Genomic DNA, 18,987 nt, shown 5'->3' on the forward strand with positions numbered 1-18,987 from the left:
CTGCTGATTTCATAGTCCTAGAGACTGGGAAGTGCATGGATGAATCTGTCATCCTTGGCAGACCCTTCCTAGCCACAGCAAAGGCTGTGATTGATGTTGACAGAGGAAAATTGATCATTCAAGTGAATGAAGAATCCCTTGTGTTTAAGGATCAAGGATATCTCTCTGTCACCATGGAGAGGAAGCATGAAGAGCTTCTCTCAAAACAGAGTCAAACAGAGCCCCCACAGTCAAACTCTAAGTTTGGTGTTGGGAGGCCACAACCAAATTCTAAGTTTGGTGTTGAACCCCCACATTCAAACTCTAAGTTTGGTGTTGGGAGGTTCCAACATTACTCTGAGCATTTGTGAGGCTCCATGAGAGGCCACTGTCAAGCTACTGACATTAAAGAATCGCTTGTTGGGAGGCAACCCAATGTTATATTTATATAGTTTTCCTTTGTTATTTTATGTTTTCTGTAGGTTGATGATCATGGGAAGTCACAAAATCAATTAAAAAAGCAAAAACAGTATGAAAAACATAAAGAAAAACAGCACACCCTGGAGGAAGATCTTGCTGGCGTTTAAACGCCAGTAAGGGCAGCAAATGGGCGTTTAACGCCCAGTCTGACACCATTCTGGGCGTTTAACGCCAGAAAGGGGCACCAGACTGGCGTTAAACGCCAGGAAAGGGCAAGAAGCTGGCGTTAAACGCCAAAGAACTGGATGACGTAGGAGGATGAACCGACTTTGCTCACCAAAGAACTGGATGACTTGTCTAGGCAGAGATTACCTCAAAAGAGACAGGACCCTGGGAAGTTCTCAATACCTTGTACCATAGGCACCATGACCTTTAAGAAAGCTCTGTGTGACTTAGGGTCAAGTATAAACCTCATGCCTCTCTCTGTAATGGAGAAGCTAGGGATCTTTAAGGTATAAGCTGTAAGAATCTCACTAGAGATGGCAGACAATTCAAGAAAACAAGCTTATGGACTTGTAGAGGATGTTCTGGTAAAAATTGAAAACCATTACATCCCTGCTGATTTCATAGTCCTAGAGACTGGGAAGTGCATGGATGAATCTGTCATCCTTGGCAGACCCTTCCTAGCCACAACAAAGGCTGTGATTGATGTTGACAGAGGAGAATTGATCATTCAAGTGAATGAAGAATCCCTTGTGTTTAAGGCTCAATGATAAAAAATATAATAAAAAATAACTAAAACATACTAAAAACATACCAAAAACAATGCCAAAAAAGCGTATAAATTATCCGCTCATCAGTGGGTTTGGGAGGGAAAGTGGTTTGAATTTGGATGGTGGTGTAGGTGGGATTTTATGAAGGATGGATGTGAGTGGTGAAGAGAATGGTGGGATTTGATAGGTGAGGGGTTTTTGGGAAAGAGGTGTTGAGGTGATTGGTGAAAGGGTGAAGAAGAGAGAGAGTGGTGGGGTAGGTGGGGATCCTGTGGGGTCCACAGATCCTGAGGTGTCAAGGATAATTCATCCCTGCACCAAGTGGCAAGCAAAAATGCTCCTTCTGCCAATCCTAGCGTTAAACGCCGGGCTGGTGCCCATTTCTGGCGTTTAACGCCAGCTTGGTGCCCATTCCTGGAGTTAAACGCCAGTCTGGTGCCCCTTTCTGGCGTTAAACGCCCAGAATGGTGCCAGACTGGGCGTTAAATACCCATTTTGCTATCTTCACTGGCGTTTAAATGCCAGCAGATTTTCCTCCAGGGTGTGCTATTTTTCTTTCTATTTTTCATTTTGTTTTTGCTTTTTCAATTGATTTTGTGACATCCCATGATCATCAACCTATAGAAAACATAAAATAACAAAGGAAAATAGATAAATATAACATTGGGTTGCCTCCTAACAAGCGCTTCTTTAATGTCAATAGCTTGACAGTGGGCTCTCATGAAGCTCACAGATACTCAGAGCAATGTTGGAACCTCCCAACACCAAACTTAGAGTTTGAATGTAGGGGTTCAACACCAAACTTAGAAGTTGGTTGTGGCCTCCCAACACCAAACTTAGAGTTTGACCGTGGGGGCTCTGTTTGACTCTGTTTTGAGGGAAGCTCTTCATGCTTCCTCTCCATGGTTACAGAAGGGTATCCTTGAGCCTTAAACACAAAGGATTCTTCATTCACTTGAATGATCAATTCTCCTCTGTCAACATCAATCACAGCCTTTGCTGTGGCTAGGAAGGGTTTGCCAAGGATGATGGATTCATCCATGCACTTCCCAGTCTCTAGGACTATGAAATCAGCAGGGATGTAATAGTCTTCAACCTTTACCAGAACATCCTCTACAAGTCCATAAGCTTGTTTTCTTGAATTGTCTGCCATCTCTAGTGAGATTCTTGCAGCTTGTACCTCAAAGATCCCTAGCTTCTCCATTACAGAGAGAGGCATGAGGTTTATGCTTGACCCTAGGTCACACAGAGCCTTCTCAAAGGTCATGGTGCCTATGGTACAAAGTATTGAGAACTTCCCAGGATCTTGTCTCTTTTGAGGTAATCTCTGCCTAGTCAAGTCATCCAGTTCTTTGGTGAGCAAAGGGGGTTCATCCTCCCAAGTCTCATTACCAAATAACTTGTCATTTAGTTTCATGATTGCTCTAAGGTACTTAGCAACTTGCTCTTCAGTGACATCTTCGTCCTCTTCAGAGGAAGTATACTCATCAGAGCTCATGAATGGCAGAAGTAATTCCAATGGAATCTCTATGGTCTCAGTGTGAGCCTCAGATTCCCATGGTTCCTCATTAGGGAACTCATTGGAGGCTAGTGGACGTCCATGAAGGTCTTCCTCATTGGCGATCACTGCCTCTTCCTCCTCTCCAAATTCGGCCATGTTGATGGCCTTGCACTCTCCTTTTGGATTCTCTTCTGTATTGCTTGGAAGAGTACTAGGAGGGAGTTCAGTAACTTTCTTACTCAGCTGACCCACTTGTGCCTCCAAGTTTCTAATGGAGGACCTTGTTTCAGTCATGAAACTTTGAGTGGTTTTGATTAGATCAGAGACCATGGTTGCTAAGTCAGAGTGGCTCTGCTTAGAATTCTCTGTCTGTTGCTGAGAAGATGATGAAAAAGGCTTGCCTTTGCCAAACCTGTTTCTTCCACCATTATTGTTGTTGAAACCTTGTTGAGGTCTCTGTTGATCCTTCCATGAGAGATTTTGATGATTTCTCCATGAAGGATTATAGGTGTTTCCATAGGGTTCTCCCATGTAATTCACCTCTTCCACTGAAGGGTTCTCAAGATCATAAGCTTCTTCTTCAGATGAAGCGTCCTTAGTACTGCCTGGTGCAGCTTGCATTCCAGACAGACTTTGAGAAATCATATTGACTTGCTGAGTCAATATTTTGTTCTGAGCCAATATGGCATTCAGAGTATCAATCTCAAGAATTCCTTTCTTCTGATTCGTCTCATTGTTCACAGGATTCCTTTCAGAAGTGTACATGAATTGGTTATTGCAACCATTTCAATGAGTTCTTGAGCTTCTGCAGGCGTCTTCTTCAGATGAAAAGATCCTCCAGCAGAGCTATCCAATGGCATCTTGGACAGTTTAGACAGACCATCATAGAAGATACCTATGATGCTCCATTCAGAAAGCATGTCAGAGGGACACTTTCTAATCAATTGTTTGTATCTTTCCCAAGCTTCATATAGGGATTCACCTTCCTTCTATCTGAAGGTTTGGACTTCCACTCTAAGCTTACTCAATTTTTGAGGTGGAAAAAACTTTGCCAATAAGGCATTGACTAGCTTTTCCCAAGAGTTCAGGCTTTCTTTAGGTTATGAGTCTAACCATATCCTAGCTCTGTCTCTTACAGCAAAAGGGAATAGCATAAGTCTGTAGACCTCAGGGTCAACCCCATTGGTCTTGACAGTGTCACAGATTTGCAAGAATTCAGCTAAAAACTGATGAGGATTTTCCAACGAAAGTCCATGGAACTTGCAATTCTGTTGCATTAGAGAAACTAATTGAGGCTTAAGCTCAAAGTTATTTGCTCCAATGGCAGGGATAGAGATGCTTCTCCCATAGAAGTCGGGAGTAGGTACAGTAAAGTCACCCAGCACCTTCCTTGCATTGTTGGCATTGTTGTTGTTTTCGGCTGCCATGTCTTCTTCTTGCTTGAAGATTTCTGTTAGGTCCTCTACAGAGAGTATTGCTTTTGCTTCTCTTAGCTTTCGCTTTAAGGTCCTTTCAGGTTCAGGTTCAGCCTCAACAAGAATGCTTTTGTCTTTGCTCCTACTCATATGAAAGAGAAGAGAACAAGAAAATATGGAATCCTCTATGTCACAGTATAGAGATTCCTTGAGATGTCAGAGGAAAAGAAGAATAGAAGGAGGAGGTAGAAGAATTCGAACTTATCAAGAGAGATAGGGTTCGAATTGTGCATTGAGGAGGAGTGTTAGTCCATAAATAGAAGGATGTGAGAAGAGGGGAAGAAATTTTTGAAATTAAAGTAAAAGATTTTAAAATAATTAAAAGAAAGTTTGAAAAATGATAATTGATTTTCGAAAACTAAGATTGGGAAAGAAATTAAGTGAAATTGAAAAAGATTTTGAAATTAGAAATCAAAAAGATATGATTGAAAAATTAATTTTGAAAAAAAATGTGATAAAAAGATATGATTGAAAAGATATAGTTTTAAAAAGATATGATTGAGAAGATATGATTTGAAAAACAAATTAAAAAGATTTGATTAATGACTTGGCTAACAAGAAATTTAAAAGATATGATTCAAACATTAAACCTTCTCAACAGAAAAGGCAACATACTTGAAATGTTGAATCAAATCATTAATTGTTAGCAAGTATTTTGAAAATGGAAAGAGATTGATTTTGAAAATATATGATTGAAAAGATATGATTTGAAAAAATTTGATTTTGAAAATTTATGAAAACTTAAAAAAATCTGAATTAAAAACAAAATCTTCCCTCTTGTGCCATCCTGATGTTAAATGCCCAGAATGGTATCCATTCTGGCGTTTAACGCCCAAAACACTACCTTTTTGGGTGTTAAACGCCCAGCCAGGTACCCTGGCTGGTGTTTAAACGCCAGTTTTCCTTCTTTACTGGGCGTTTTGAACGTCCAGCTTTTTCTGTGTAATTCCTATGCTGTATGTTCTGAATCTTCAATTTTTCTGTATTAATGACTTGAAAAGACACAAATTAAAATTTTTTTTTTAATTTTTAATGATGAGGAATAATCAAAATGCCACTAAGATCAAATAAACAATGCATGCAAGACACCAAACTTAGAAGTTTGTATACTACTGACACCAACAAATTGAGAATGCATATGAGAAACAACAAAACACTCAAGACAAGAGAATTTAAAGATCAGAGCAAGGAAATCATCAAGAACAACTTGAAGATCAATGAAGTATATAATGCATGTAATTTTCGAAAATTAGAAGAATAAAGACATGCAATTGACACCAAACTTAAAATTAGACACTAGACTCAAACAAGAAACATAAAAGTATTTTTGGTTTTAAGATTTTATAAATTTTTTTTGTGCTTTTTCGAAAATTATATGGAGAAGAAAATAAAGAGATTCAAAATTTTTAATAAGAATTCCAGGAATCATGCAATGTTAGTCTAAAGCTTTAGTCTAAAGAAATTAGACATGGCTAGCCAAGCTTCAGCAGGACATTGCATTCAAGAGCTAAATTGATGAGAATCAATCAGCTTTGGTGATGATGAAAACATCACCTTGAAACTCTAGAATTCATTCTTAAAAATTCTGAAGAAAAATACCTAATCTAAGCAACAAGATGAACCGTGAGTTGTCCAAACTCGAACAATCCCCGGCAATGGCGCCAAAAAATTGGTGCGCGGAATTGCGATCATCAATGGCGCCATCAACATGGTACGCTCAATTACAATCTCAACTCTTTATCACAATTTCGCACAACTAACCAGCAAGTGCACTGGGTCGTCCAAGTAATAAACCTTACGCGAGTAAGGGTCGATCCCACGGAGATTGTTGGTATGAAGCAAGCTATGGTCATCTTGTAAATCTCAATCAGGCGGATTCAAATGGTTATGGAGGATTAATGATTAAAAGATAAATAAAACATAAAATAAGGATAGAGATACTTATGTAATTCATTGGTGAGAACTTCAGATAAGCGTATGGAGATGCTTTGTCCCTTCCGTCTCTCTGCTTTTCTACTGTCTTCATCCAATCCTTCTTACTCCTTTCCATGGCAAGCTGTATGTTGGGCATCACCGTTGTCAATGGCTACAGTCCCGTCCTCTCAGTGAAAATGTTCAACGCGCTCTGTCACAGCACGGCTATTCAGCTGTCGGTTCTCGATCATGTCGGAATAGAATCCAGTGATTCTTTTGCGTCTGTCATTAACGCCCCACAATCGTGAGTTTGAAGCTCGTCACAGTCATTCAATCCTTGAATCCTACTCAGAATACCACAGACAAGGTTTAGACCTTCCGGATTCTCTTGAATGCCGCCATCAATTCTAGCTTATACCACGAAGATTCTGATTAAGGAATCCAAGAGATATCCACTCAATGTAAAGTAGAACGGAGGTGGTTGTCAGGCACACGTTCATAGGTGAGAATGATAATGAGTGTCACGGATCATCACATTCATCAAGTTGAGGAACAAGTGATATCTTAGAACAAGAATAAGCTGAATTGAATAGAAGAACAATAGTAATTGCATTGATACTCGAGGTACAGCAGAGCTCCACACCTTAATCTATGGTGTGTAGAAACTCCACCGTTGAAAATACATAAGAACAAGGTCTAGGCATGGCCGAATGGCCAGCCCCCATGATCTAAGAACTAGACGTCCAAAGATGATCAAAAGATCTAAAGTGATCCAAAGATGAAAATACAATAGCAAAAGGTCCTATTTGTAGAGAACTAGTAGCTTAGGGTTTACAAAGATGAGTAAATGACATAAAAATCCACTTTCGGGCCCACTTGGTGTGTGCTTGGGCTGAGCATTGAAGCTTTCATGTGTAGAGACTTTTCTTGGAGTTAAACGCCAGCTCTTGTGCCAGTTTGGGCGTTTAACTCCCATTCTTGTGCCAGTTCCGGCGTTTAACGCCAGAATTCTTGAGCTGACTTGGAACGTCTGTTTGGGCCATCAAATCTCGGGCAAAGTATGAACTATTATACATTGCTGGAAAGTCCAGGATGTCTACTTTCCAACGCAATTGAGAGCGTGCCAATTGGGATATCTGTAGCTCCAGAAAATCCACTTCGAGTGCAGGGAGGTCAGAATCCAACAGCCTCTTCAGTCCTTTTCAGCCTCTGAATTAGATTTTTGCTCAGGTCCCTCAATTTCAGCCAGAAAATACCTGAAATCACAGAAAAACACACAAACTCATAGTAAAGTCCAGAAAAGTGAATTTTAACTAAAAACTAATAAAAATATAATAAAAACTAACTAAAACATACTAAAAATATACTAAAAACAATGCCAAAAAGCGTATAAATTATCCGCTCATCAATATCCACTTGAGTTAGGAAATAACCTCATAAAGTCTATGCCTCAAACTTCAAAGATTTCACGAAACAACATTAGTTGTTCAGGCATTTCATCCTTTTGGGATGCATTTCCTGACTTTTGACATTAGTGACATGACAAACAATATTGGTTGGCATCCTTGAACAATGTTGGCCACCAGAATCCACAATCCAAAACTTTTTTAGCCTTCCGTTGTAGGCCAAAGTGACCACCACACTCGGATGAATGACAAGATTCAAGAATAGGTTGGAATTCGGACTCCAGGACACATCTACGAATCACTTGATCTACCTCCTATTTCCACAAGTGAGGGTCATCCCAAATGTAATACTTGGAATCACTCCTCAACTTGTCTCACCAGCTTAACTCCCTCTTGGAGAAAGATGCGATGTATACACATACGTGGGTTAATCCCCACAATGTCGGGCAAGATCCAAACATTACTTTCTTGTGCTTTCTTAGGACCTCTAGGAGCTTATCTTCTTCTTGGCTGGAGAGCTCACTAGCAATCATTACCGGAAACCTTTGGTTGTCCTCAAGGAATGCATATTTCAAGAGAGAAGGTAGAGGCTTCAATTTAGTTTTCGCTTCAAGTTGAGGTTCTTTTTCACCATGATCATGAAGCTCATCCTCATCGTCTTTCTCTTGTTTATCCTCATGTTTATCATTCCCTTCAATAATAGGATAGTACAACCTATTGTAGTCTTCTCTTTGTATCTCCGCTACTACCTCATTAATGACATCACAACGGAGGATGAAGTACTCTTCAGGTGGATGTCTCATGGCCTCTTCCAAGTTAAACTTAATGGTCTTGTCACCTACCTCAAAAGAGTATGTACCGGTAAAGGCATCCAATTTAAATTTTGAGGTCTTCAAGAAAGTTCTACCAAGCAAAACGGAGGAGGAACTTCCATTATTTGTCAGAGGCATTTCAAGGATATAGAAATCAATCAAAAACAGTAAATCCTTAATTTTCATGAGAACATCTTCCGTTATCCCTACTATGGTGATCACACTCTTGTTGACTAAGACAAATTTGGCGGCCGACCTTTTTAATGGAGCTAAATTTAACCTTGCAAATATAGAGAGTGGCATGATACTCGCACAAGCCCCCAAATCACATACGCAATCATAAAAGGCAACTCCACCAATCCAACAAGATACTAGACATGGTTCGGGGTCACTACACTCTTCCGAAATGGATTTCATCAATAAGGAAATGGAACTACCCAAGGAAAATGTTTCCAACTCACCAATCCTATCTTTGTGTATGCACAAGTCCTTTTAAAACATGCATACTTCGGAATTTGTTGAATGGCATCAAGAAATGGAATGGTTACCTCAACCTTCTTAAATACTTGAAGCATGTTTAGATCAAACTCTGGGGTTTTCTTAGTCTTCTTTACTATGAAAGGGAATGGAATAGGAATGGATTCATCCACTATGGCCTTCCTCTTGGGCTTCTTAAGGCTCACTTCTTCTTCCTCTTGCCTTGTGTCTCCCTCATCTTCCTCATATTGAACTTCAACAACCACTTTCTCCTCATGAATGTCTTCTATGGCCCTAGGAGGTATCTCCTCCAATGTAGTCCCTAACCGTAGAGTAATGGCATTGAGACCGCCCTTTGGGTTAGGAAAGGGTTGGCATGGAAGGTGATGGTGTTTTTGCGGAAAAATGAATTTCCAACACACAAATCCAACCGGCACGTATACCGGGTCGCATCAAGTAGTAATAACTCACTTAGAGTGAGGTCGATCCCACAGGGATTGATGGATCAAGCAACTTTAGTGGGTGATTAGTTTAGTCAAGCTAACATTGATGATTTGAGTGAAAATTGACCAACAGAATTATAAATGATAGGAAATTTAAAGTTGCAGAAAGTAAAATTGCATAAAACTTAAAGTGCAAGAAAGTAAAATAGCTGAAACTTAAATTGCACGAAATGTAAATTGCATTAAATGTAAAGGGGATTGGGTGCAGGGAATTTAAAATTCAACAAGAAAATGTAAAGAGCAATCAAGCAGAGGAGTAAAAGATGAAATAAGTACAGCAGATTTAAACAGAAATGGAAAATTGCTTGAAGAAGCAACACAGAATGTAATTAAGCTCAATTGTGAAATTTTAAAGAGACAAATGAAGATCTCAGGGAATCAAAGAGACTAGAAAACAAGTCTAGATCTCAATTTCTTCCTTGATTCAACAGCAAACAGATTGAAGAAGAAATAGAGATGGAAGCAGTAAAGAGAGCCTTGATTTAAATCAAAATTCCTTGAATTATGCAGAAGAACAAAGCATGGATTTCAGATCAAAGATTGGAACAGAATTCCTCCAACCTCAATCCAAAATTTCAAAACAAGAGAAAGACTAGAGAGAGCTCTTTACTACTACTCCTCCCTAATGGAGCAAGCCCCCCCTTTACAAAGATGGAAATGATGCCTTATATAGGCTTTACAAAATAAAATGAAATTGAAATGAAAAACAAATTAAATGAAAATCCTAATTCTAGCTTGTTCTTGTGCCTTTGAGTGATGATGTGGGCTTAGCTTGCTTTGGATTTGAGGAGAAATGGGTTTGGTTGGCCTTGATTCAATTTGGTGAGGAATTGAATTAAATTGAATTTTGGTTGATTTTGGCCCATATGTTGCTCCCAGGAGGCTGCCCTGCCCTTGTGGAGGGCAGAGCAGGGAAATTGTGCGTGCGAGCTTGGTGTGTGAGGATGCTGCCCTGCCCTTGTGGAGGGCAGGGCAATGTTGCCTTGGTGTGTCTTGTGCGCGCACCACGTTCCTTGACCGTGCCATAATGCGCTTGTGTGCGCCAAGCCTAAGCCTTTACTTCCTTGAAGGTCTTGTGTTCGAACCTTGGTGAAAGCACTTGAGGAGCAATTTTTTTCTTTGATTTTCCATGAAGAGCACGACATTGCCCTGCTCTCCAAGAGGGCAAGGCAGAAAATTGAGCGCTACTTTGTTGTGGGGTGAGGCTCCAGCTTCGAGCCTTGGTGGAAGCACTTTGGTTTATTTTTGCTTATTTTTAGCCCTTAAAGATGCCTTTCGTTCCTGCCTCAATTGTACGCCAAATATGGATTGCTATATATCGTTGGAAATCTCTAAATGTCAGCTTTCCAACGCAACTGGAAGCACATCAATCGGATGTCTGTAGCTCAAGTTATAGCCCTTTGAAGTAGGCATGGTCATGCTGTGAGCGGCCAGATTTTAACTTAGCGAAAATTTGCTCCAACCTCACTTTGTTTCATCATGATTCTGCCCTGCCCTTGGCAAGGGCAGGGCAGTGTGCGTGCTGGGTGTTTTCCTCTTTAATTTGGTCATGGGCCACGCTTTTAAAAGCGTGGCCTAAGCCTCCAAAGTGTGCTCCAACTTCAAAGTGTGCTCCAAAGCTCTTTTTTTCCTCTTTTTTTGTGCTTCTTTGCTTTTTTTTTCTTCTTATTTCCTACAAGATTTATAAAATTAAAAGATCAAGGAAATATACCAATTAAGTATAAAAGCATTCAATATTTAAGCACAAATCATCAATTTCTTGTATGAAAAAGCATAGAAAATGGGTATATGATGACTTGTCATCAGAAGGCTAGAAGAGCTTGAGGGTTGGTTGGTGTTGGTATTGTTAGTGGAAGATAGGGACATCCTTGAGAGCATTTCGGTTATGTTGGACATTTGAGCACTCATGTTACCAAATTGTGCATTGAGATTCCTAGAGTTCTCTTCATTTTTCTTTATCATAGCCTTGCTCTTGGTAGAGTGCACGATGAGAATCATCACCTTGGTTTGTGGAAGAGGAAGAAGGTTGATTGGTTTGTTGTCTTTGGTAAGGTACTTGGTATTTATGGTGGTTGTTTTGGTTTTGTTGTGAGTGTTGGTATGATTGATTATGGTGGTTTTGGTTGGCTTGGTGGTTATTGTTGTGGTATTGGGAAGAATATTGGTGGTTGTTGTGGTATTGAGAAGAGGAGTTGCCTTGGTTCCATCTTTGATTGTGGTTGTTTCCTTGAGCATTGTCCATCCACCCTTGATTAGAACTATTACCATGGGAGTAATTATTTTGGCTTTGAGATTGATAGGGTGAACGGTTGTTGTAGTTGTTGGCTACTGCAAGAGTGTAATCCTCTTGGACTTGATGGCATTGGTTGGTGTAATGTGCGTTACTAGAGCATAAACCACATACTCTAGGAGATCCTTCAAGTTGGAGGATTTGAGGTGGGGCTTGAATGGCTTTGATTGATTGAGATGCCTTTTGTCCTTGGTAAATCTCCTTGAGGAGAGTGGTCATTTCTCCAAGAACTTTAGTCAAAGCCGATTCGTAAGGAGGTGCTTCCACCACACTCTTGGAAGGATTGTTCCTCACTCTCACATGTTGGGTAGCCTCGGCAACATCATTGATCAAACTCTATGCTTCCGCCGCCGTCTTGTTTTTAGAAAGGGAACCACCATTAGAGGTGGTGAGCAATCTCTTATCTGCTACACAAAGATCTCCAGTGAAATAGCTAATGAGCAAATGAGTATCTAACCCATGATATGGACAAGATTCCAACAACCTCTTAAATCGAGTCCAATATTCATAGAGTGTCTCTTGGTCTCTTTGCATTATACCAGAAATTTCCTTCTGGATGTAGTCAGTCTTCTCTGAAGGAAAGAACTTATCTAAGAACTCTCTTCTCAATAGGTCCCATTCAATCACCACTTCATCAGGTTGGGAGTAGAACCATTCTTTTGTCATCCCCTCAAGAGAGAAAAGGAAAGTAAAAACCATCATAGCAATCTCATTGGCACCATGCCTTCGAGTCGTAGAACAGGCTACTTGAAAGTCTCTCAAATGCCTAATGGGGTCTTGGCCCGGTAGTCCATGGTACTTAGGAAGCAAGTTAATCAGACTATTTTTCAGCTCAGAATTAGGATCAAGATTCGGATACTGGTGGGCGAAATTGTGATCACTACAACTTCGCACAACTAACCAGCAAGTGCACTGGGTCGTCCAAGTAATAAACCTTACGCGAGTAAGGGTCGATCCCACGGAGATTGTTGCTATGAAGCAAGCTATGGTCACCTTGTACATCTCAGTCAGGCAGACTCAAATGGGTATAGTGATAAACGAATAAAGCATAAAGATAAAGATAGAGATACTTATGTATATCATTGGTGAGAGCTTCAGATAAGCGAATGAAGATGCCTTCCCTTCCGTCTCTCTGCTTTCCTACTGTCTTCATCCAATCCTTCTTACTCCTTTCCATGGCAAGCTTATGCAAGGGTTTCACCGTTGTCAGTGGCTACCTCCCATCCTCTCAGTGAAAATGTTCCTATGCTCTGTCACAGCATATGGCTAATCAGCTGTCGGTTCTCGGTCAGGCCAGAATAGAATCCATTGATTCTTTTGCGTCTGTCACTAACGCCCCGCCTGCTAGGAGTTTGAAGCACGTCACAGTCATTCAATCATTGAATCCTACTCAGAATACAACAGACAAGGTTAGACCTTCCGGATTCTCTTGAATGCCGCCATCAGTTCTCGCCTATACCACGAAGACTCTGATCTCACGGAATGGCTGGCTCGTTTGTCAGGCGAGCACTCGGTTGTCAGGCGATCAACCATGCATCGTGTATCAGGAATCCAAGAGATAAACACTAGAGCCTTGATTGCTTGTAGAACAAAAGTGGTTGTCAGTCACCTTGTTCATGAGTGAGAATGATGATGAGTGTCACGGATCATCACATTCATCAAGTTGAAGAACAAGTGATATCTTGGACAAAGAACAAGCGGAATTGAATAGAAGAACAATAGTAATTGCATTAATACTCGAGGTACAGCAGAGCTCCACACCTTAATCTATGGTGTGTAGAAACTCCACCGTTGAAAATACATAAGAACAAGGTCTAGGCATGGCCGAATGGCCAGCCTCCCAATGATCTAAGAACTAGATGTCCAAAGATGATCAAAGGATCTAAAAATAATCCAAAGATGAAAATACAGTAGTAAAAGGTCCTATATATAGAGAACTAGTAGCCTAGGGTGTACAGAGATGAGTAAATGACATAAAAATCCACTTCCGGGCCCACTTGGTGTGTGCTTGGGCTGAGCAATGAAACATTTTCGTGTAGAGACACTTCTTGGAGTTAAACGCCAGCTTTGGTGCCAGTTTGGGCGTTTAACTCCCATTTAGGTGCCAGTTCCGGCGTTTAACGCTGGAATTCCTAAGGGTGACTTTGAACGCCGGTTTGGGCCATCAAATCTTGGGCAAAGTATGGACTATCATATATTGCTGGAAAGCCCAGGATGTCTACTTTCCAACGCCGTTGAGAGCGCGCCAATTGGGCTTTTGTAGCTCCAGAAAATCCACTTCGAGTGCAGAGAGGTCAGAATCCAACAGCATCTGCAGTCCTTTTGAGTCTCTGGATCAGATTTTTGCTCAGATCCCTCAATTTCAGCCAGAAAATACCTGAAATCACAGAAAAACACACAAACTCATAGTAAAGTCCAGAAAAGTGATTTTTAACTAAAAACTAATAAAAATATAATAAAAACTAACTAAAAGATACTAAAAACATACTAAAAACAATGCCAAAAAGGGTACAAATTATCCGCTCATCACAACACCAAACTTAAATTGTTGCTTGTCCCCAAGCAACTGAAGATCAAATAGGATAAAAAGAAGAGAATATGCAATGAACTCCAAAAACATCTATGAAGATCAGTATTAATTAGATGAGCGGGGCTTTTAGCTTTTTGCCTCTGAATAGTTTTGGCATCTCACTTTATCCTTTGGAACTCAGAATCCAGATAGTGTTATTGATTCTCCTAGTTAAGTATGATGATTCTTGATCACAGCTACTTATTGAGTCTTGGCTGTGGCCCAAAGCACTCTGTCTTCCAGTATTACCACCGGATACATACATGCCACAGACACATAATTGGGTGAACCTTTTCAGATTGTGACTCAGCTTTGCTAAAGTCCCCAATTAGAGGTGTCCAGGGTTCTTAAGAACACTCTTATTGCCTTGGATCACAACTTTATTTCTTTCTTTTTCTTTCTTTTTCGTTTTTTTTTTCGCTTGCTTTTTTTTTTGTCTTCACTGCTTTTTCTTGCTTCAAGAATCATTTTTATGATTTTTCAGATCCTCAGTAACATGTCTCCTTTTTCATTATTCTTTCAAGAGCCAACATTCATGAACCACAAATTCAAAAGACATATGCACTGTTCAAGCATACATTCATAGAACAAAAGTGTTGCCACCACATCAAAATAATTAAACTGTTATAAAATTCAAAATTCATGCAATTCTTTTCTTTTTCAATTAAGAACAATTCTTAAGAAAGGTGATGGATTCATAGGACATTCATAACTTTAAGGCATAGACACTAAGACACTAATGATCATAAGACACAAACATGGATAACATAGGCATGAAAATTTCGAAAAACAAGAAAATAAAGAACAAGGAGATTAAAGAACGGGTCCACCTTAGTGATGGCGGCTTGTTCTTCCTCTTGAAGGTCTTATGGAGTGCTTGAGCTCCTCAATGTCTCTTCCTTGTCTTTGTTGCTCCTCTCTCATGATTCTTTGATCTTCTCTAATTTCATGGAGGAGAATGGAGTGTTCTTGGTGCTCCACCCTTAGTTGTCCCATGTTGGAACTCAATTCTCCTAGGGAGGTGTTTAGTTGCTCCCAATAGTCTTGTGGAGGAAAGTGGCATCCTTTGAGGTATCTCAGGGATCTCATGATGAGAGGGATCTCTTGTTTGCTCCATCCTTTTCTTGGTGATGGGCTTGTCCTCATCAATGGGGGTGTCTCCTTCTATGTCAACTCCTACTGAATAACAGAGGTGACAAATGAGATGAGGAAAGGCTAACCTTGCCAAGGTGGAAGACTTGTCCGCCACCTTGTAGAGTTCTTGAGCTATGACCTCATGAACTTCCACTTCTTCTCCAATCATGATGCTATGAATCATGATGGCCCGGTCTAGAGTAACTTCAGACCGGTTGCTAGTGGGAATGATTGAGCGTTGAATAAACTCTAACCATCCTCTAGCCATGGGCTTGAGGTCATGCCTTCTCAATTGAACCGGCTTCCCTCTTGAATCTCTCTTCCATTGTGCTCCCTCTTCACATATGACTGTGAGGACTTGGTCCAACCTTTGATCAAAGTTGACCCTTTTAGTGTAAGGATGTTCATCTCCTTGCATCATGGGCAAGTTGAATGCTAACCTTACATTTTCCGGACTAAAATCCAAGTACTTCCCCCGAACCATTGTAAGATAATTCTTTGGATCCGGGTTCACACTTTGATCATGGTTCTTGGTGATCCATGCATTGGCATAGAACTCTTGAACCATCAAGATTCTGACTTGTTGAATGGGGTTGGTAAGCACTTCCCACCCTCTTCTTCGGATCTCATGTCGGATCTCCGGATATTCACCCTTTTTGAGTGAAAAGGGGACCTCGGGGATCACCTTCTTCAAGGCCACAACTTCATATAAGTGGTCTTGATGCACCCTTGAGATGAATCTATCCATCTCCCATGACTCGGAGGTGGAAGCTTTTGCCTTCCCTTTCCTCTTTCTAGAGGTTTCTCCGGCCTTGGATGCCATAAATGGTTATGGAAAAACAAAAAGCAATGCTTTTACCACACCAAACTTAAAAGGTTTGCTCGTCCTCGAGCAAAAGAAGAAAGAAGAGAGTAGGAGAAGAAGAAATGAGGAAGAAGGGCGTGGCTTTGTATTCGGCCAAAGAGGGGGAGAAGTGGTGTTTAGGTTGTGTGAAAATGAAGGGGTGAAGAAGGGTTTATATAGGAGAGGGGGGAGATGGGGTTCGGCCATTATGGGTGGGTTTGGGAGGGAAAGTGGTTTGAATTTGAAGGGTGAGGTTGGTGGGGTTTTATGAAGGATGGATGTGAGTGGTGAAGAGAAAGATGGGATTTGATAGGTGAGGGGTTTTTGGGGAAGAGGTATTGAGGTGATTGGTGAATGGGTGAAGAAGAGAGAGAGTGGTGGGGTTGGTGGAGATCCTGTGGGATCCACAGATCATGTGGTGTCAAGGAAAAGTCATCCCTGCACCAAATGGCATTCAAAATCACGTTTTGAGCCATTTCTGGCGTTAAACGCCGGGCTGGTGCCCATTCCTGGCGTTTAACGCCAGGTTCTTGCCATTTTCTGGCGTTTAACGCCAGTCTGGTGCCCCTTTCTGGCGTTAAACGCCCAGAATGGTGCCAGACTGGGCGTTAAACGCCCAACTGCTAGCCTCACTGGCGTTTAAACGCCAGTGGGTTCTTCCTCCAAGGTGTGCTATTTTTCTTCCTGTTTTTCATTCTGTTTTTGCTTTTTCAATTGATTTTGTGACTTCTTATGATCATCAACCTACAAAAAACATAAAATAACAAAGGAAAATATATAAAATATAATCATTGGGTTGCCTCCCAACAAGCGCTTCTTTAATGTCAGTAGCTTGACAGAGGGCTCTCATGGAGCCTCACAGATACTCAGAGCAATATTGGAACCTCCCAACACCAAACTTAGAGTTTGAATGTGGGGGTTCAACACCAAACTTAGAGTTTGGTTGTGGCCTCCCAACACCAAACTTAGAGTTTGACTGTGGGGGCTCTGTTTGACTCTGTTTTGAGAGAAGCTCTTCATGCTTCCTCTCCATGGTGACAGAGGGACATCCTTGAGCCTTAAACACCAAGGATTCTTCATTCACTTGAATGATCAGTTTACCTCTATCAACATCAATCACAGCCTTTGCTGTGGCTAGGAAGGGTCTGCCAAGGATGATGGATTCATCCATGCACTTCCCAGTCTCTAGGACTATGAAATCAGTAGGGATGTAATGGTCTTCAACTTTTACCAAAACATTCTCTACTAGTCCATGAGCTTGTTTTCTTGAGTTGTCTGCCATCTCTAGTGAGATTCTTGCAGCTTGTACCTCAAAGATCCCTAGCTTCTCCATTACAGAGAGAGGCATGAGGTTTACACTTGACCCTAAGTCACACAAGGCCTTCTTGAAGGTCATGGTGCCTATGGTACAAGGTATTGAAAACTTCCCATGGTCTTGTTTCTTTTGAGGTAATTTCTGCCTAGACAAGTCATCCAGTTCTTTGGTGAGCAAAGGAGGTTCACCCTCCCAAGTCTCATTTCCAAATAACTTGTCATTTAGCTTCATGATTGCTCCAAGGTATTTAGCAACTTGCTCTTCAGTGACATACTCATCCTCTTCAGAGGAAGAATACTCATCAGAGCTCATGAAAGGCAGAAGTAAGTCCAATGGAATCTCTATGGTCTCATTTTGAGCCTCAGATTCCCATGGTTCCTCATTGGGGAACTCAGAGGAGGTCAGTGCACGCCCATTGAGGTCTTCCTCAGTGGCGTTCACTGCCTCTCCTTCCTTTCCAAATTCGGCCATGTTGATGGCCTTGCACTCTCCTTTTGGATTTTCTTCTGTATTGCTTGGAAGAGTACTTGGAGGGAGTTCAGTGATTTTCTTACTCAGCTGTCCCACTTGTGCCTCCAAATTCCTAATGGAGGACCTTATTTCAGTCATGAAACTTTGAGTGGTTTTGATTAGATCAGAGACCATGGTTGCTAAGTCAGAGGGGTTCTGTTTAGCATTCTCTGTCTGTTGCTGAGAAGATGATGGAAAAGGCTTGCCATTGCTAAACCTGTTTCTTCCACCATTGTTGTTGTTGAAACCTTGTTGAGGTCTCTCTTGATTCTTCCATGAGAAATTTGGGTGATTTTTCCATGAAGAATTGTAGGTGTTTCCATAGGGTTCTCCTAAGTAATTCACCTCTTCCATTGAAGGGTTCTCAGGATCATAAGCTTCTTCTTCAGATGAAGCATCCTTAGTACTGCTTGGTGCATTTTGCATTCCAGACAGACTTTGAGAAATCAAATTGACTTGTTGAGTCAATATCTTGTTCTGAGCCAGTATGGCATTCAGAGCATCAATCTCAAGAACTCCTTTCTTCTGACTTGTCCCATTGTTCACAGGATTCCTTTCAGAAGTGTACATGAATTGGTTATTTGCAACCATTTCAATGAGCTCTTGAGCTTCTGTAGGCGTCTTCTTCAGATGAAGAGATCCTCCAGCAGAGCTATCCAAAGACATTTTGGACAGTTCAGATAGACCATCATAGAAAATACCTATGATGCTCCATTCAGAAAGCATGTCAGAGGGACATTTTCTGATTAATTGTTTGTATCTTTCCCAAGCTTCATAGAGGGATTCTCCATCCTTCTGTCTGAAGGTTTGGACTTCCACTCTAAGCTTACTCAATTTTTGAGGTGGAAAGAACTTTGCCAAGAAGGCATTGACTAGCTTTTCCCATGAGTCCAGGCTTTCTTTGGGTTGAGAGTCCAACCATATTCTAGCTCTGTCTCTTACAGCAAAAGGGAATAGCATCAGTCTGTAGACCTCAGGGTCAACCCCATTAGTCTTGACTGTGTCACAGATTTGCAAGAACTCAGCTAAAAACTGATGAGGATCTTCCAGTGGAAGTCCATGGAA

At 41.0% G+C, this 18,987-nt stretch overlaps 1 protein-coding gene and 1 non-coding gene across 2 annotated transcripts; one reads left to right on the forward strand and one right to left on the reverse strand.

Annotated features, from left to right (window-relative positions):
• Positions 1-7,593: 7,593 nt before the first annotated feature.
• Positions 7,594-8,583, reverse strand: LOC130939731 (uncharacterized). Its single transcript, XM_057867818.1, has 2 exons — positions 7,891-8,583; positions 7,594-7,782 (listed from the first exon to the last, which is right to left on the reverse strand). The coding sequence occupies exons 1-2, from the start codon at positions 8,581-8,583 to the stop codon at positions 7,594-7,596; spliced, it is 882 nt and encodes a 293-aa protein (XP_057723801.1).
• Positions 8,584-18,642: 10,059 nt separating this feature from the next.
• LOC130943115 (small nucleolar RNA R71) lies at positions 18,643-18,750 on the forward strand. The gene has a single exon (XR_009071648.1). It is a non-coding gene; the product is annotated as a small nucleolar RNA R71 (small nucleolar RNA).
• Positions 18,751-18,987: the final 237 nt, after the last annotated feature.

The sequence above is a fragment of the Arachis stenosperma genome, chromosome 7, assembly GCF_014773155.1.
Source record: "Arachis stenosperma cultivar V10309 chromosome 7, arast.V10309.gnm1.PFL2, whole genome shotgun sequence".
NCBI lineage: Eukaryota > Viridiplantae > Streptophyta > Magnoliopsida > Fabales > Fabaceae > Arachis > Arachis stenosperma.